Genomic DNA, 16,391 nt, shown 5'->3' on the forward strand with positions numbered 1-16,391 from the left:
ACTGCAAATTATAGCCTAAATAATTCCTCCTCTTAATGGAGCAGGATCAGGTTTCTCTTGCTGAATACAGCATGATGGGCCAAGTCCTACTTTCTTCAGCACATAAGGCCTGAGAAGTAGCAGAATGACCTGGCTCCATTTTGCTGGGAGAGCTGCAGAGAGACTGTAGAGAGGAAGAACGTGCTGAGTAGAACTGGTTTAAAGGCAAACATTTTGTTCCAGAGGAAGTTCTGAGTACCTGGGGAAAAGAATTGGAGAAATTTCTGTTTTAGAAGGAAACATGGATTTTTAAAAATATATGCTTTCCCAGTGTAGGGTGAAAAAAGAGAGAGAGGAAGTAGTGAAAAATAAGCAAAACTGCTGTACCAGAAGTAAAATTCAAAGTAAAATTGGGCTGGGAAATGCAGGGTCTGGTCCTTACAGCTCAGCCAGCATTCCCACGGAGTTTGGTTTTCCTTTTGCAGAGCTGGGAATTGAGCCTTAGATAAAACAGACAAGCCCAAAGATTCAGGAAGTCTTGTGGTCCCTGGCTACAGGGCAGTGTGCATGGCAGGGCACTCTTGGAGTTTCATACCCTGATCATTCAGGCTTCCAGGCAGCCCACCAGGCAAGCTGGCAGGAAACCAGCTTGGAGCCTTGCCGGTGCTGTGTTGGAAGTTCATTGAATACGATATGTCTCCCTGAAGCATTTCAGTTCTGATGAATTGGCATTTTCCAGTGAAAACCTGTTTTGTTGCTAAATTCCTCACCAGCTGTAGCCCTGGATGGCACGCAGCAGCAGTCCTTGTACTCTGCACTGGCAGCTATGGGTGTGCTTGGGGTGTTGAGTCCTTATCCAAATTTGTGTGCTACAAAGACAAAAATGTCTTTGGTAGGTAACACGGGGCTGGTGTTACTTACCCATTCCTCTATTGCACAAGCCTTTTGTTGTTCTTGTTTCTGCACTATCTTTTGCACAAAGCCATTTTGCTGCATTTTTTCTGTACTACTTTGGCATTATATGTCTGGGGAAGAGCTGTTTGTGAGTTCTTGAGGATGCCTTTAAACCTCAAGGATGCCATGAAAAATCATGCAGAACAATTGATGAGAGGTCCTATAATGGGCAACTCAGTGTGTGATATGCATAAATCCAGAAGGATTTTTTTTAATGGAGTAGAGCAGACAATATGCCAAGTTAAAAAATCAAGTAACAAGTTGGTTGAGCATCCTTCAAAGAGAGGGAGTAATTGGAAAAAATGAAAAAGTAACTCAGAGAATACTCCTTTTCTGCACATCCCCAGATGGGACAGATGTTGCATCCTTTGGCTTCTCATCTCTTGGTTTCTGATTCTTGTCCAAGTGAATGGGAAACTCATTCATTTTGGGTGGGGGGAAGAAAGGGGGGTATAGGCACAAAGAAAATCTTCCAAACAGTTTCTGCCTGCCAACGAGACCATTTCAAACACTGCTCTGTAGCATAATCCCATCTGTCACAGCTCTTACTGGTTTACAGAAACTAACTGGACTTTCTGCTTGTGAACAAACAAAAGGCACACACTGCACAGTGTGATCAGGCTCCAACAAAATTATCATGCATGTAGGGGTAAATACCCTTCCTTGTTACTCCAAAAAGGAATAAGCTCTGTTATGGACAGAAACCTTTAGGCTCTTCATCAAAGCCAGAAATTACCCTTCCATCTGAGCAATTACAGCAGAATAAAGTGTAATTAAGCCATACCAGCTAGAGAAAAGTACATCCATGTGGCAGTTACGCAGTGAGTCTCTTGAATGAAATCCAGTAATCAAGGCAGGAATCTCTAGATTTAAAAATGCACATTTTTATATGCTGAGAAGAAAAGCAATAATTTCATGTTATTTTTCTTCTGCATACCTGCATTTCTTTTGCAGGTCTACAAAACATGTAACAAGTAAATTAACTCAGGGAAAGAGGACATAAATGTTCAGGAAAATTTTCAAGTTAACCTTTCACAATTAATGTATTTTAACTGAAGGTCAGTAAGTTTTGTCTTAAGAAAAAAAATAGTCTTAAAAGCGAACTTAAGGCAGAATCCTTAGCCAGTCTTTTCTGACTTTGTTTAAAGTAGGGAGCTTCTGAGGGAGCTTCTCTGGGGGAAAAACTTGAACATAGCCTTAAAGCTTTAGTTATTTTCTGAAAAGAACTGTCTGAGAATTTGGATCTTGATGTTTTAAACTTTGAGAAAGTTTATGTGATTCTCAAGTCTGAAGAAATCTTGGTTCATAAGTTAATGGCAAGTATTTTCTAAATGCCAGCACGGCAGTATTAATCTTGTGTCTGCAAATCAAGCTGTGTTTTGTTTTGTTCAGTGTTGTCAGAAGCAAAGACAGCTGGATTTTGAATTTGTCCAGCAGTGATAATGTATGAAGCAGCTTAAAAGGCAGCTTTCCCCCTTGCCACTGTGCTGGCCTCATTAACAGTTGTAGTCTTGCACAATTTCTCAGTTGGCTGAGTGTAAAGTGCCTTTGGAGGAGGAGACAGTGGCCCCATCCATGCTGGGTTTATGAGGTAATTTGAAACTGATTTCAGGCATAGTTAGCTCAGGATACTTTTGTGCTACCATTGCTAAGCTGTGGTGGTAAGAAAACAGTGTAATAGACTGCAGTGACAGGTAATGCAGAATTACCTTCACAGCCTTGATTAGTAAATCATTCCCAAAGCTCTTGGAGACATGATGTAACCTACGCAAGCACTGGGGCAGGATGTTAAGATGGCACCCTTCTATAGCCATCATTTCCTCTTGAACCTCACCCTGTTCCTCTGCAGCACGGGTAGGAATTGTCATAGGAGACAATGGGATGTGTTGCTGAAGGAAGGATTCCAACTTTGAACTGAGTCATTGGTATGTTAATTACTTGCATGAGGACAGGGCAGGATTTGGATCACACAGTGACAAGCACTGATTTACCAGGGGAAAGGGTGGTGCTAAGCCAGCCCACACAGCAAATGAAGAAAGCTGGAGCGAAGCCCTGGTCCTGCACCACAGAATGATGCTCTTTGGTATTCTTGGCTAAGCAGGGGGAACAGGGTAAAATCTGGATTATCCTGTTGAAAAACAGGATTCTGTGTCTATCCTTGACTATTTTATGGTATTTTATGAGAATAAGTTAATATCAGCAAAATTATTTGTGATCTTCAGATGCAGGGTTCCTGCAGATGTGACATAGGAGGATTCAGGAGACAGTGGAAGTAATTACAAGAAAGGCCATTTTTGGGTAGAAGTTAAGCAGCAATGTTTCTTAGTGTTGTTTTTATCCCAAATGATATCAAAATGGTTTTCCCTTATGAGCTGGCTATTTACTCCTGAAAGAATGGAATCCATTTAATTTACAGTCACTCAGGTAAAAACTAGAAATTTAGTCTCCACCTGATCTCTGGCCCCTCTAGAGTATCTCTGGGAAGAGAAGGACATTCAGAAAGTAGTTTATTTCCTCTGCATTAGACAATCCTGTTGTGATCCAGCGCTGCCTATTTTATTCCATCAAAGGGCCTAGACAGCTGACTTAAACTAGACACCTAGCTTTTAGATGGGTACAGACAGATAAAAAGGGTGTTACTCACAAAAAGTAACTCTGATTTTGATGTTCCAGAAGTGCCAAACCTTCCTGTAAAGCAACTTACATCCCAGCCACTAGATGAAGGTTAGATGTTTACCATAATTTCTCAGTTTTGCTAACTTATGCAGACAAAAAGTTGGTAATGAATGCCTTTTGAGTGAACAGTTTGAATCCAATTCAGAATGTTTTCTTACAACAGTTTTGCCATCTGATATATCTTTGTTGTAATCTTTTAAACTCTTTTTACTCCCCCAAAATAAGGTAACTTGTACTGGAACAGTTGTATTCACCCCAATGAGCAAGCAGTGTCAGCTTTGTAGGCAAGAGTAGGATGTTTCCCATAAGGTTACAGCTGGAGTCTGATGGATCACAGACATCTTTGTATTACCACTACCTGTGCAATGGGTAACAATGGTTGAAATTCTGGGCCCACTGCAAAATCAGCTAGAAATTTACCATAGCAAATTCAATTTGCAGAATTTTGCAAGAGCCCTGCTTTGATATTGATATCCTGCCTTGGCTCCATATTTTTTAGGATAACCACATTCATTAGCAAAAAAGAACAAAAATAAGAAGAGATAGGCATGCATGTATTGTAATTGACTGTAATTTAAGAAACACTGCACTTGCCAGAGGCAGTTACTGGGATATAGAAATCTAACAGCATTATCAGAAGTAAGCCAATGGCTTTGTTCAGGTTCCCCTTAACACTGTTTCACAAACAGAAGGTGCAGTTTGTTATCCTCAATTTCTTCTCTCTCTCTCTTTTTTTCTTTTTTTTTGTGAATTTTTTGTCTTATCTTTTTATCAGGCTTGGAAATCTCGTGGGATGGAGACAGTTTTGTGGAAGTCATGGCTGCACCTCATCTGAAAGGCAAACTCTGTGGTTTGTGTGGCAATTACAATGGGCACAAGCGAGACGACCTGATTGGAGGGGATGGGAATTTTAAGTTTGATGTGGACGACTTCGCGGAATCCTGGCGCGTGGAGTCCAACGAGTTCTGCAGCCGCCCGCAGAGGAAACCCCTGCCCGAGCTGTGCCACGGGACAGTCAGGGTGAAACTCCGAGCTCATCGGGAATGCCAGAAGCTCAAAGCCTGGGAGTTCCAGAGCTGTCATTCAACAGTGGATTATACCACCTTTTACCGGTAAGTGTGGCTTGCTGTGGAGGGAGGTACTAAGTGACTGCGTGATGAGGAAAACCAGGTAGGAGTTTCAGTAGCACTCGAACACATGTTGAGATATGTTTGTTAAGAATTAATATAAAGCTTATATTATGGGAGGTTTTCTGAGTCCAGAACCAGAACATGGTCCTGAGCAAATAGAGCTGAGCAGCCAACAGTGAGAAAGGAAGGCAGGCTTGTGATAACCTAGAGAAAAAGTACTTTTGGAGACTGAAGAAAGAGGGGGAAGAGACTTCAAAACATTTTTCTGATTTCAAACTCAGTTGTAAAATTGAGGCTGACTTCAATTGCTATTGCTTGTGGTCCACAGAAGTGTGTCTTCCCAGAAACATTTTGAAAATTACTTTATTAAAGCAAGGATATTAAATATGTCTAATGCCTCTTGGATGGTGTGGTTTGTGGGTTGAGAGTTTGAAAGGGGACCGTTAACAAAAAATTCCATGCATGGCCTGTCCTGCCCTGGGAGAAAAGAAAGACAGATGAGGATCTAGAATCCTTGTCTGAGCGAATTATTATAGATTTTTCAAATCTTTAAAATGGTTTAAATCTACGCCACAAAGACATATTTTCTGTTGTTTAATTAGCATGAGTTTATTTTCCCCTCACTCAGTAAATACAATAGTCTAGTCTTTGGATTGCCTGACATAAAAGGTAAGAGCAAGCTGAGTCAGAGTTGTATGGCTGTGGATGAAGCTGCCTGATCTCTGTGCTCCCAGCTTTCCCCACTTGTTCACATTCAGTATTTGATTTACTAGGAAAAGCTTTCTAGAATGACTCGATTTCCCTTATGAATTGCCTTTCCTCTTTTTTTATAATGAGACAGAAAGACGTTTATCTAATCCAGCAGAACACATCTGAGACTGGGAAATGCTAGAAGAAGACATACAGCTTGGCTTGTAGTCTGTGTGCCTCTGCACTTATTTTGCTATGGTGTGTCTCTGTGCTAGGAGCCTGGCAAAGAGTAAAGATTATATTGTGTGCAGGTTATGATACTTTATCTTTTCCAATGGCTGAAGGCACAACAGAGAGCACTAGAGAAGCTAACACACACACTGTTTCTGTTGAATGCCTTTCAGCAACATTCCCATCTCACTTCCATCGTCCTTTAAAGGTAAGTGGTGACAATGCAAATGGAAAACAGGTGCAGAGAGATTTGTTTAATTTTGCAGTGGATTTTTTGTTCCTTTTTTAAAGTAGCTCATGATTAATTTAGTGCAATACACTTCCTGACACCAGAGCAGAAAGTGATTTATATTTTGGCTACAACAGTCAAAAAAATTCTACATGCTTGCACTCAAGGATTACCATAGAGCTTTTCTGTTCCTTTAAGATGATATCTAATGTTTGTCCTGGAAAGGCAATGAAATCAAGGAAGTACTTAATTTGTGTCCTTTTGTAGAAAAGCATATTTTTCCCTCAGGAAATGTTACATTGAAATGACCATCATATTTTGTCAGAAGTAGCTGTTGTTTCCATTTCGATGTTGCTAGCTGTTAAAATGCTCAGCTTCCAACACATACTGATAAAGTTGTAGCAAGGAATTTTGTCAATGACCATGGCCATTTTTTGTACCAGGAAGTGTCCACAAGGAGGTAAGGATTTTGGGACACACATTCAAGAAGGATTTGCATTTTTCATTAATTCTGTTGAAATAACTCATTACTGGTGATGTGCTTTTGCAGGAGATTTAGATTTCCATTGAAAGAAATTCGAATTAACATAGCTTTTAACTGAGGGTTTTTTTGGAAATGCATATGTAGTCAATGTTCTCTAATTTCAGGGTAAGTTCAACTAAAATTTTTAAAATTCTGCTTTTTTAACTCTGAGCAGGCTCTTAGCTGTAAGAAAAGGGAGGCAGCAGAATGATAGGGTTAGATTCTTTTTTTTTTCTCCCAATATCCTCATTGAATTGAATAGCTTCTCAGTTTTTACCCTCCAACATAATTATGGAATTTTTTCCTTTTGAAATACTATATTTTCAAGAGTTAACCTTTCTTTGTCCTTTTTGCCTGTATTACTGACATTGCTTCATTTTCATTTTGGTGCTCCAGTAGTGACCTGCTATTAATAAAAATTCTCAGAAATAGAAATAAACTCAGCAGGAACATTAGGAATTAGGGTGTGTTTTCTCCAAATACCAAAAAAGGCAGCGAACAATGCATTGCAAACTTTTGTTTGACATTGTGTTACTGAGGAGATTTGTGTGAAGATATCTCAAATTCATTTAAGTCTCATTCTTTGTACAGCTGTAGTTTCTCCTTTTGTTAGCCATCCAAAAAACATACAGTGTGATTGTCATGGCTGTTCAGTGAAAAGGATATAGCTCATGTTTTAGAGAGTAGAGATCTAGCTGCATATTGACTCCTGTGCTTGATCTTGAGAGATCTTGACACCTTAGGTTTTGCACCTTGCCCTTGACACTTTTTTGTGATGTGACTTTGGTGACTTGTGTTTCCCTGCAAAGTGTATGGCAGAAGAAAGTAAAATGTGAGCATGTGAGAAAGGATTTTGAAATAGTTCTGACTGCAGACTAACAAAATTTTACACCACTTTTTAAGTTCTTTGTTTTGTAACTAAACACATTTTATGTTTTTTTAATTGTGGTTTGCTTTGTTTAGTTTGGGGTTGGTATTTTTTGTTTGTCTTTAATGCATTTCTAGTTGTTCAGTACTCATGTGTAATACTCTAAAAATAACCCTTTGGGTTCAACTTTTTGGAGGCAAGTTCATTAAGCAGGGAAACTATTTTGAATTTCTAGGAGATTTTGGTAAATCCTGTGTGAAGAAGAGATTAGCAGTTAGTATCATCACTATTGCCACTTATCTATTTTGGTATTTCATTATGGCTAACCTTCCTAGGGTGGTCCTTGAAAAAAAAATAAGGTAAAAGAAAGTTTCCAAGGTTACTCAGTATCAAGTCGTAGGCTAGATATTTAAACCATGTATGCAATAAAGCTGTCACTCAAACTCCTGAAACTGCTCTTGAGTATAAGCAGAACTAAAAATAGGTGATACTATCACAATATCTTTTGTTGTTGTTAACAGAAAAAGCTCTATCACATTATTGGGAAATAGTATGGTACCATTCAAGCTCATGGATGAGGATTTGGGGATCTTGGGGAGCTTGGAAAAGAAGAAGAGGACTTTCTGTTCTCACCAAACCCTACCCCATGGCTGATCTCATTGTGCATCTTTGAGCTGTGCTGTAGCAGGGGCCTGCAGGTGACCCCAGCAGGTGAGGCCAGGGAGCAATGTGATCATGCAGGGCTGGTCACCAGTGTGACCCCATGCCTGCTGTGCTTGGTCATGACTGACACCCCTCAGGAGCCTCCTTGAGAGGAGCAGGCAGCCCCTACCCCAGATCTAGGGGCTGCAGTGAGGGAGCCACAGCAGTGCTGCTTTATGCAGGGAGATATGTGGCTGCAGGAGACACTGCAGAGGAAGACACAGGACTCACATTCCCTGAACACCTACCTTCATTGGCATCCATGGCTTTCTAGTAGCTTGGTGGGGTCTTTTTCTTTTAAGCAGTTGCATCAACAGATTTGGAACATGACATCAACATGATATCAGTGTATCACCCATCTCTAATACACCTACACAGCAGCTGAGCTCATAAATGACTAATTAGACAGTGCTTGAGTCTCTCACTAGTGCCACAACTTTTGAAAAAATTCAGTATCTTGGTTCTGCCGTGCAGTAGATTTCTCTATTTCACATTGGAAAATTTGTGTCAAAACTCTTAAGAGAAGTCTTTTTATGATTATTACTCTTCCCATTATTAATATACATTTTTGCTATTGTTATTATTATATTTCACCAGGGAATAGCACTCTGAGTAATTGCTTACTCTTTTTCTCTTTTGTAATTGTCCTAGGATGTGTTTTTCTCTTAAACACTTTAATCATCAGTATTTTAGGGCAAGCAATAACTAACATACTAATAGCATCATTTGTTTGAATCTGTTAATCATATGCATTCAATAATTGCAAATCTACTTCATTGCAATTCTTGACTTAAATGTTCCTTGTGATGTGATGACATTACTTCATCTATAGTTCTGGGTTAATCAATTAATGAATTTCTGTCTCAGTTAGCCTATTAACTTCATTCAGTTAACTGCTGCAGTCTTGGAGTTTTTCTAAAAATTTCCACTTAACTAGAGAAAATATTACTGCTTGGAGTTGAGGCAAAATTTGCAACATTGTGTAGCCTGTTAGATCTCTGTTATTAAGATTGGCAGTGATGCCATAAAATGACTGCAGAGAACATGTGAGCATTGCAAAGATATTTATGAACTGTTTGAAAGATGGGGACCAAAGCTTTGTGGCTTTGAAGCAAAAGGTTTGAAGGTCTTTTACCCTGTTAACAATGATGTCCTACAGCTGTAAAATTCATGTGGTTGTGCCCCTATGTTCACTCAACAGGATGGTACAAAAGGAATGTATGCTGAAGAATGACTTAAGAAAATCCTGTTTCAAGAGTTTAAGGAGTGGATGGAGCTGAGATCTCTGAAACCCTCAGTTTACTGCCAAGGTGCAAATTGAAAAGATTCTGGCTATGGATTAGGGCACAGCAGTTGCTCTGGCTCCTCTGTGGTGTAAATGCAGGGCAGCTGTAGCTCTTAGTGCTCACCAGGGTGACTCCTGTCCTGGCTCCTGCCCCTGAACCAGCCTCCACATGTGTCTTTCCACCCACACCAGGGCTGAGCTGGCCTGTGTCCCCCTTTAAGACAAAGCCAGTTGTGTTGGCTCAAGAAAGCGACTGATGGCATGAAACTGTGACTGGTCCTCTTACAGACCTGGCACAGAGCAGGGGTTGGCTCTTGCTTCTGCTGGCCCTTGTGCAGAGGAATGGATGTTTCTGTGCCTGTCAGACTATCTGCCTGAAGCTGGCCCTGAGTCTGGGCACTAGCAGCAGTGTAACCACAACAGAGAGGAGCTCAGGATGAAACAATTTATTCAGCTTCTTGGGCAAATTGTCATAGAGCAGCTGCATGGCCCAGGGAACTTCTGGTTAGAAAGGAATTTTAACATATTTGAAACAATTATGGTTTCTTTTTTTATTTTTAAGCAAATCTGCTTGAGGATGTGAGTTTTCTATGAATCACAGAATCAAAAAATGAGTAAGGTTGGAGGGGACAAGAGTGGGGTCATCTGGTCCAATCTCCCTGCTCAAGCAGGATCATCCTAGTGTATATGGCACAAAATTGTGTCCAAAGGGTTCTTGAATATGTCCAGTGAAACAGACTCTGTAACCTCTCTGGGCAATCTGTTCCAGTGCTCAGTCACCTGCACAGCAAAGTTCTTCCTCATGTTCAGGTGGAACTTCCTGTCCATCAGTTTCTGCCCACTGCCTCTTTTCTTATTGACTTGCACCACCAAGAAGAACCTGGAAACATCCTCTTGGCACCCCACTTTTAGATATTTATACATATTAGTGATGGTCCCTTTCAGTTGTCTCAAGGCTGAACAGGCCCAACTCCCTCATAAAAAAAGACACTCCAGCTCCCCAGTCCTTGTTGCCAGAGCTGGACACGGCACTCCAGATGTAGCCTCACCAGGGCTCAGTAGAAGGCAGGATCACCTCCCTTGACCTGCTGGTAGTGTTCTTCCTGATGCACCTCAGGACACCACTGGCCACAAGGACAAACTGCCAGGTCCTTCTTTGCAGAGCTGCTTCCCAGCAGTTTGGCCCCCAGCCTGTGCTGGTGCATGGGGCTGTTCCTCTCCAGGCACAGGACCCTGCATTTGCCTTTGTTGAACTTGAGACACTTCCTCTCTGCCCATCTCTCCAAGCTGTTGAGGTCCTTTCAAAGGGCTGCACAGCAATCTGGTAGTAGATGCATAGGCACTGGGAGAGCCAGTGTGTCCCCAACCCTTGCAAGAGCTCTGGTGCTTGGGAATCAGTTCTTCACACCTATCTGTCTGGGCTCCTTACTGCCCTTCCTTTATGCCTCTATATGAATTGACATTATCCCCCAAACCACTCAATGCCAACTTGTGCATTTTGTGTAAGGCTGTGATGAGCTGCTTGAAAAACAGGTAAGAGGCACTATGACTTAGATTGTTGGTGACTGACAGTGCCAACAGTGAGAGAAAATGGACTTTGTTGTGTCTAGTGCATTTTGGGATTTCTAGGAGCAAGCATCAAACTGTCCTGTCTATATGCTAAACTAGTACTGCAAAACTACTGCATAGATGTAAAATCATCACTCTCTTAAGCCCCTTCCTTGAAGTATTTTTCATCTGATATAGCCAAGAGTGAGTGAGTTTAAGCTGCCTGAAAAATACTGTTTAGATGTAAAGACTAGAAGTTTGGATTGGGACAAATGGGTTGAGTGGTCAGAAAAGATAAATCTAAAGCCAAGCTGAGCTCAATTATCTGCAGATCATGATTTCTCTTCATCTTTCCCCACACCCCTGACCCTAGTGGGGTATTTTTCATGTAACCAAGTCCCATCCACTTGTGTCTGTTTAGAAAAGTACCTCAGGAATTTGGGGCTAGAAAACATTCTTCTCTTTGTATCAGTGGTTATTACAGCTGTAAAACATCGAAGCAGTGCCAGAGGATTCACAGATGTCTCCTTTCCTGTTGAGGTATTAGGATTCAGTGGGGGGAAGGGATTAAGGTGGAGAGGGCTCCAAAATCTGACAAAACAGTGGTGTTGGATAGACACCATTCACCTGGGACTGTCCATAGCTTGCTTCCAGCCAAGGAGAGCATGCTTCCCCTTGTACTTCCCTATATGGAAAGTTAATTTTTTTTTAAACAAGGAGAGATCTGTTACAGGAAAACCAGATGAAGCAGCATACTACTATGTGATTAAACCCCTATAAGTTTCCTTTCCTTCAAAGGATGGCATTTCTGGAATGTATTTGTTTTGCTTATGTAATTACACGATCGCAACCCTACCTGTCCTTTTACACTGAATGAAATGTTATTTCCTACTTCTTGCAAGTGCATTATGAGGCTTCATTTCTCACTTTTCCAGGAAAGAACTTCCTTTGTCATTATAATGAATGGAGGTATATAGAGAATTATGATGAAAACCTGCTTCTGCCTAGTAAAACTTCATTTCTTTCTGGTTTATTACCAGGCTCAATGAAATTCAAGTCAGGTGTTTCATAACCGATTGCTGTCTTCCTCATTGTCCATTGTCTGACAGATGTGAGACTCTGCATGTGAAACTGTAAGGTCAGTTTGAGACAGAAATGATCCTGAAGGATGGTAGGCACTATGGAGTAGGGAGGAGGTGGGGAGACATCTAACAGAAAAGCAGGGTGTGCCCAATACCCTTATCATTTGTCAATATGGACTGCATTCTTAGAGCTTGTTGTTCCTGGATTACTTTTAATAGAGGTTTAGCAGTTTGGTGTTGTGGTTTTTTTTCTACAGTGCCTTGAGTGTACAGTGTCATGAGGTACAATTCTACAGTGTCATGAGGTACAATTCTGATTCATTGAAGTCAATAGGAATTTTGCTGTATTTGGGTGACAGGTTTTCATCATTATGAATTTTCCTGTCCCAGGAAGCCGTATTACAGTAATCTTTGCATCAGTTAGTAATCCTTGTTTTGTCTTCCCACCATTTGCTGTACCACAGATAATTTCAGAAAGCTTCAGCTAGTTGTCTCATTAGCCTTCTTTACTGGGGTACACAAAAGAAAACACATTCAAATCTGGACACCCATATCCTGTTTGCTGGCCTCTTTTTTCCTAGGGGAAAACTAAAGGGTGACTTTCCAAGGCAAAAAACCTAATTTGTCTGGACACAGGCAACTGAGAGGTTTGTTCTGTGTTTTGCTGACTAGAAGTCACTTGTGGTTCTTTTTTGTTTTCTGTAAGGAGCTTGTAGAAAAAACCTGCATTGATAGGTCTGCTGTCTCTCACATTTGTCAGAGCTTGTTGGATAGGCTTTAAAACATGCTCTAGGAATAATTTTTTTAATCTAGAGTTCACCATCATAAATATTACAGCTACAGTATTCAAATGCCACTATTTCACAGTGGGCATGAACATGCTGTAGGACTGCCATGGTGAAATACAAGCACTTCCTTGTTGCAGACACTAATAAATAGTTTTTGAAAGAGCCCTTTTCTATTCTGGAAAGCACCACTGATGTTTCAATATTATAATAAAATGCACGATGTTTAAAAAGAGGAGAGAAGGTGTGGAGAGGAACTGGTAGAAAAGCAGAGGGATAGCCTCCCTTGTAGAAATATTTTAAAAAGATACTGCCTGCCAGTTGGTACAACTTAATCCATTGCCAAAGAAAAAATACCTGCTGCTCTGGAGCATTTCTTTTTAGCTGCAAAAAGAAATCCTATTTTTGGAGAGATGCTATTTGGAAAAGTTTTAAGCATCGTCAGGGGAAACCACCATGTCTCTATCAGGTACCACAGATTTTTAACTACAGCTACTACAAAATCCAAGATCTCTGTTCGATCTCATTTTAATTAACCTCTACGACAAGTTCTCAGCAGGGCTTTCTTTGCAAATTTGTTTTAATTTAATTTTAGCTTTTTATGTTTTAAGCTTTATTGCAGTATCGACTGTAAATAAAATGCAGAGATGCTTAGCTGATGGAAATATGTCTATTTCTGTACATAAATAATTCAAGAAACCAACCCATCAGATCTCATATTCTGCCTTAAGGAGAGGTCAGTAAGTGTTGCAAGGAAGAAGAAACCCACCCATATGGTGGCTGGCCAACTGTACCATGTCATAAATGGGGGAGAAATCCTTTCAGACCCTGAGATGATCAGTTTACATCTCCATAACATGACATTTTAATTACCTTTCCTTTAGCATGCATAACTGCAAAGCTACTATATTTCAGTTCCTATTTTAAGCCACCTGCAGTATATCCTGCCTAATTAGACACAGATCAAAGATGAGCAAGGGTATTTGTAAGCAGGCAAATGAGATGAATTTGTGGGAAATGTTTTAAAAATAAGCTTAACCTAATCCTCCTGTTATTCTTATGAGTTCATTTATGTTTCTGGCAGGATAACCAGACAAAGCAGGACGTGAGCTGTGACCACTACAAAAAAAATTCTGTAGAAAGCTTGCCTTAGGAAGGTTTTGACAGCTCCAATGAGCTTATCAAGCTTGCTCTCCCTGTATTTTGGAGAGCTGACTTGCTGCACATGAGGGGTCCATTCTAGAGATATTTTATGGGTTAGATTTAACTAAAAGCTTTCTTGTGGGTGTTTTTAATAGTTGCAGATTTTTCTTTCAGCTTTGCTGTCTTGTTTTCTCAATCTCACAGGGCATCCAAAAAGTCTGGGATGTTCCCAGGCTTTGAGATCTCTGTGGACCTCTGCATTATGTCAGCTTTTAAGTAGCTGTCTGTAGTATAAAGCAGCAATCCAGGGTATAGGCAAATCTCCTTCTTTCCTGTCTGTCCCCATAAGGGCTTGCTGTGCTGAGAGGTGTGTGAAGATCCCACACTCCACATTTGCTCTCTCAAGTGTACAAACCACTAGTGTGTAAAGCAATTATCTTCTAATTATTCAAGTCTCATTTTTCTATCGTTCTTCACAGCACATGAAGGAGCGATAGGACTTTTGATTTACATAGTGCCTCAAACAAACACAGCAAAATCCATTTTAGGGTCCTCTCCCTTTGCTATTCAACTTGCAAAATGTTTGCACCCTGGCAGTGAAGCTCTAAGAGCAAGAGCAGATTGAGCACCAGGTGCCAGCGGTGAGATGAGAGACAGACGCAGCCCTTGATTAACTGTGAGCACACAGATCCTATGTATGTGGCAGGGCAAGTTCTGGTGAGGACTTGGGGCATGACATCAAAAGGAGGTCCTGACCCACCGTGGCAAGTTTTAGCACCTAAGGATTGTTGTACCCTCAGGCATTGCAGCACCAAAGCAAAGAGCAGACTTTGGGAGCAGGCAAGAATGGTGTCACTGGTATTCCTCTGTATTTATTCATCTTATAAGTTTCCCACTACAGTCCCTAATCTTGGGTAATGTGTGGGTGTATGTGTTGGGTTCACCCACTGTTAGACTATTGAGATACCCATTGCAAACACACGTGTGGCTGTGCTCCCATAATTAACTCTCTGTGGTGGATTCATCAGAGCAGACACAGACTTTGCCAGTGTCATCCTGGGGCAGGGGTGGAACTAAAATGCCACTGCATCCAAAATACACTGTGACAAGTACCTTCCTCACCCAAAGGGAGGAGTAGGGTTATATTTTAACCCAAAATAGAGGGATGTGCATATATGAGAGCAGGTGCTGTGAGTTCACCTCTTCATCATGATAGGCAGAGGATGAGAGTGTTAAAGTCTCTCTCTGACTCCTCCACTTAAGCCAGTTGAAATTAAAATTGTTGGTGAATGTGCTGGGAATACTGAAGGGAGTGGAGCCATATGTTTTCTTGCATTCTGGGGTATTCCTACAACTAACATTCTGTTTACATAATATTTCTGAAACATAAAAGCTAAAATAAATCTAGCATGTGAAAATTAATAACAAGTAATTTCTCTTGTGATAACTCCAGAGGAAGCTGTTGTAAGTGTTAAGGTATTCAGACAGCTGATTTTTGTACATCAGCTCTCAAATGAGGTATGTAGTTTACAGAGAGTGAGTGCTTAAGGTTATGTAGTCTATGAGTACATGAAGTAAGAACTTGTTGAGAATGGTGGACACCATGGCAGCAAAGAAAAAGATTACAAAGTTCATTTCCTAAGTGCTCCTTCTTAGCACTTTACATTTTCAAATCTCAGTGTAAACATTTAATTCTCACTGTACCGTGGTTTGAAGTTGTTGAAATGAAGAAAGACTTCTTTGCTGTGCAGGAAGCCAAGAGCAGAGTTGAGATTAAAACGTGAAAATGTCTGGTTCCTGGCCTCAAGCTCAAGTCCTTCTGATGGGATTTAAGAGGTTTCATATGCACAAAAAGTGTATTGTCTTATTCTTGTCAAAGCAAAAATTCTCAAACTTTCAGAAAAAAGCATTGCTAGTTTTTTTAATACACTAAATCTTCTCTGCTCCTTTAAGGCCCAGTAGAGATGACAACCTCATTAATATTCCATTTAGCAATGTGTCTTTGGCAAGTAAGAACGTTAAAATAAGTCAAAATCTAGTAAAGAATTGAGGCTTGGTCTATAAAAGACTTGCAGTTGGAGCAGGAGGAGACAATATGCAAGAAAACCCCCACTGAACTTTGTGTTCAGATATCAAAGATTTGGCTGAGGTTTGAAAACCCATTTTTGTTGTTTCTGCTCATCAGTCTGTCTACATGGTTTTTCTCTGTTATGTTAATTTTTCATCCCATTGTTCATGAAAAAGAATTTCTATACTCCTTGGAGTATGGCAAGGTGATGACATAGATTATAGATATCCTTGTTGTCCTCAAAGGATGATGTAAACTTTCAGTAATTTTAGGATTTGCTGTGGTTGTAGAAAACATTGTCAAAAACATCTTATGGACTGGTTGGCATGAAGGAATACCCTTCCTGGCCTGTGTCTGAAGGCAAAGACTATTTGCTGACAGTATAAAGATTACCAATATATCACTAGAAAGGGTTGAATGTTGTTTGGTAATCAGAGAAGAACTTAAATAAATCGCACAAAAAAGTGCCCATTTTATCTTCCATTGAGCTTGTTAATA

The 16,391-nt window shown here is 40.4% G+C and overlaps 1 protein-coding gene across 3 annotated transcripts in view; it reads left to right on the top strand.

The window, feature by feature from the left end:
- BMPER (BMP binding endothelial regulator) overlaps nt 1-16,391 on the top strand; it is a 149,280-nt gene that overhangs the window by 98,893 nt on the left and 33,996 nt on the right. For all 3 annotated transcript variants that reach the window (XM_064704879.1, XM_064704880.1, XM_064704878.1), the window contains one exon: nt 4,385-4,721. In XM_064704879.1, the coding sequence (XP_064560949.1) occupies nt 4,385-4,721 (337 nt within the window). The remainder of the gene's footprint in view (nt 1-4,384; nt 4,722-16,391) is intronic.

This window comes from Zonotrichia leucophrys, chromosome 2 (assembly GCF_028769735.1).
Source record: "Zonotrichia leucophrys gambelii isolate GWCS_2022_RI chromosome 2, RI_Zleu_2.0, whole genome shotgun sequence".
In the NCBI taxonomy this organism is placed as follows: domain Eukaryota; kingdom Metazoa; phylum Chordata; class Aves; order Passeriformes; family Passerellidae; genus Zonotrichia; species Zonotrichia leucophrys.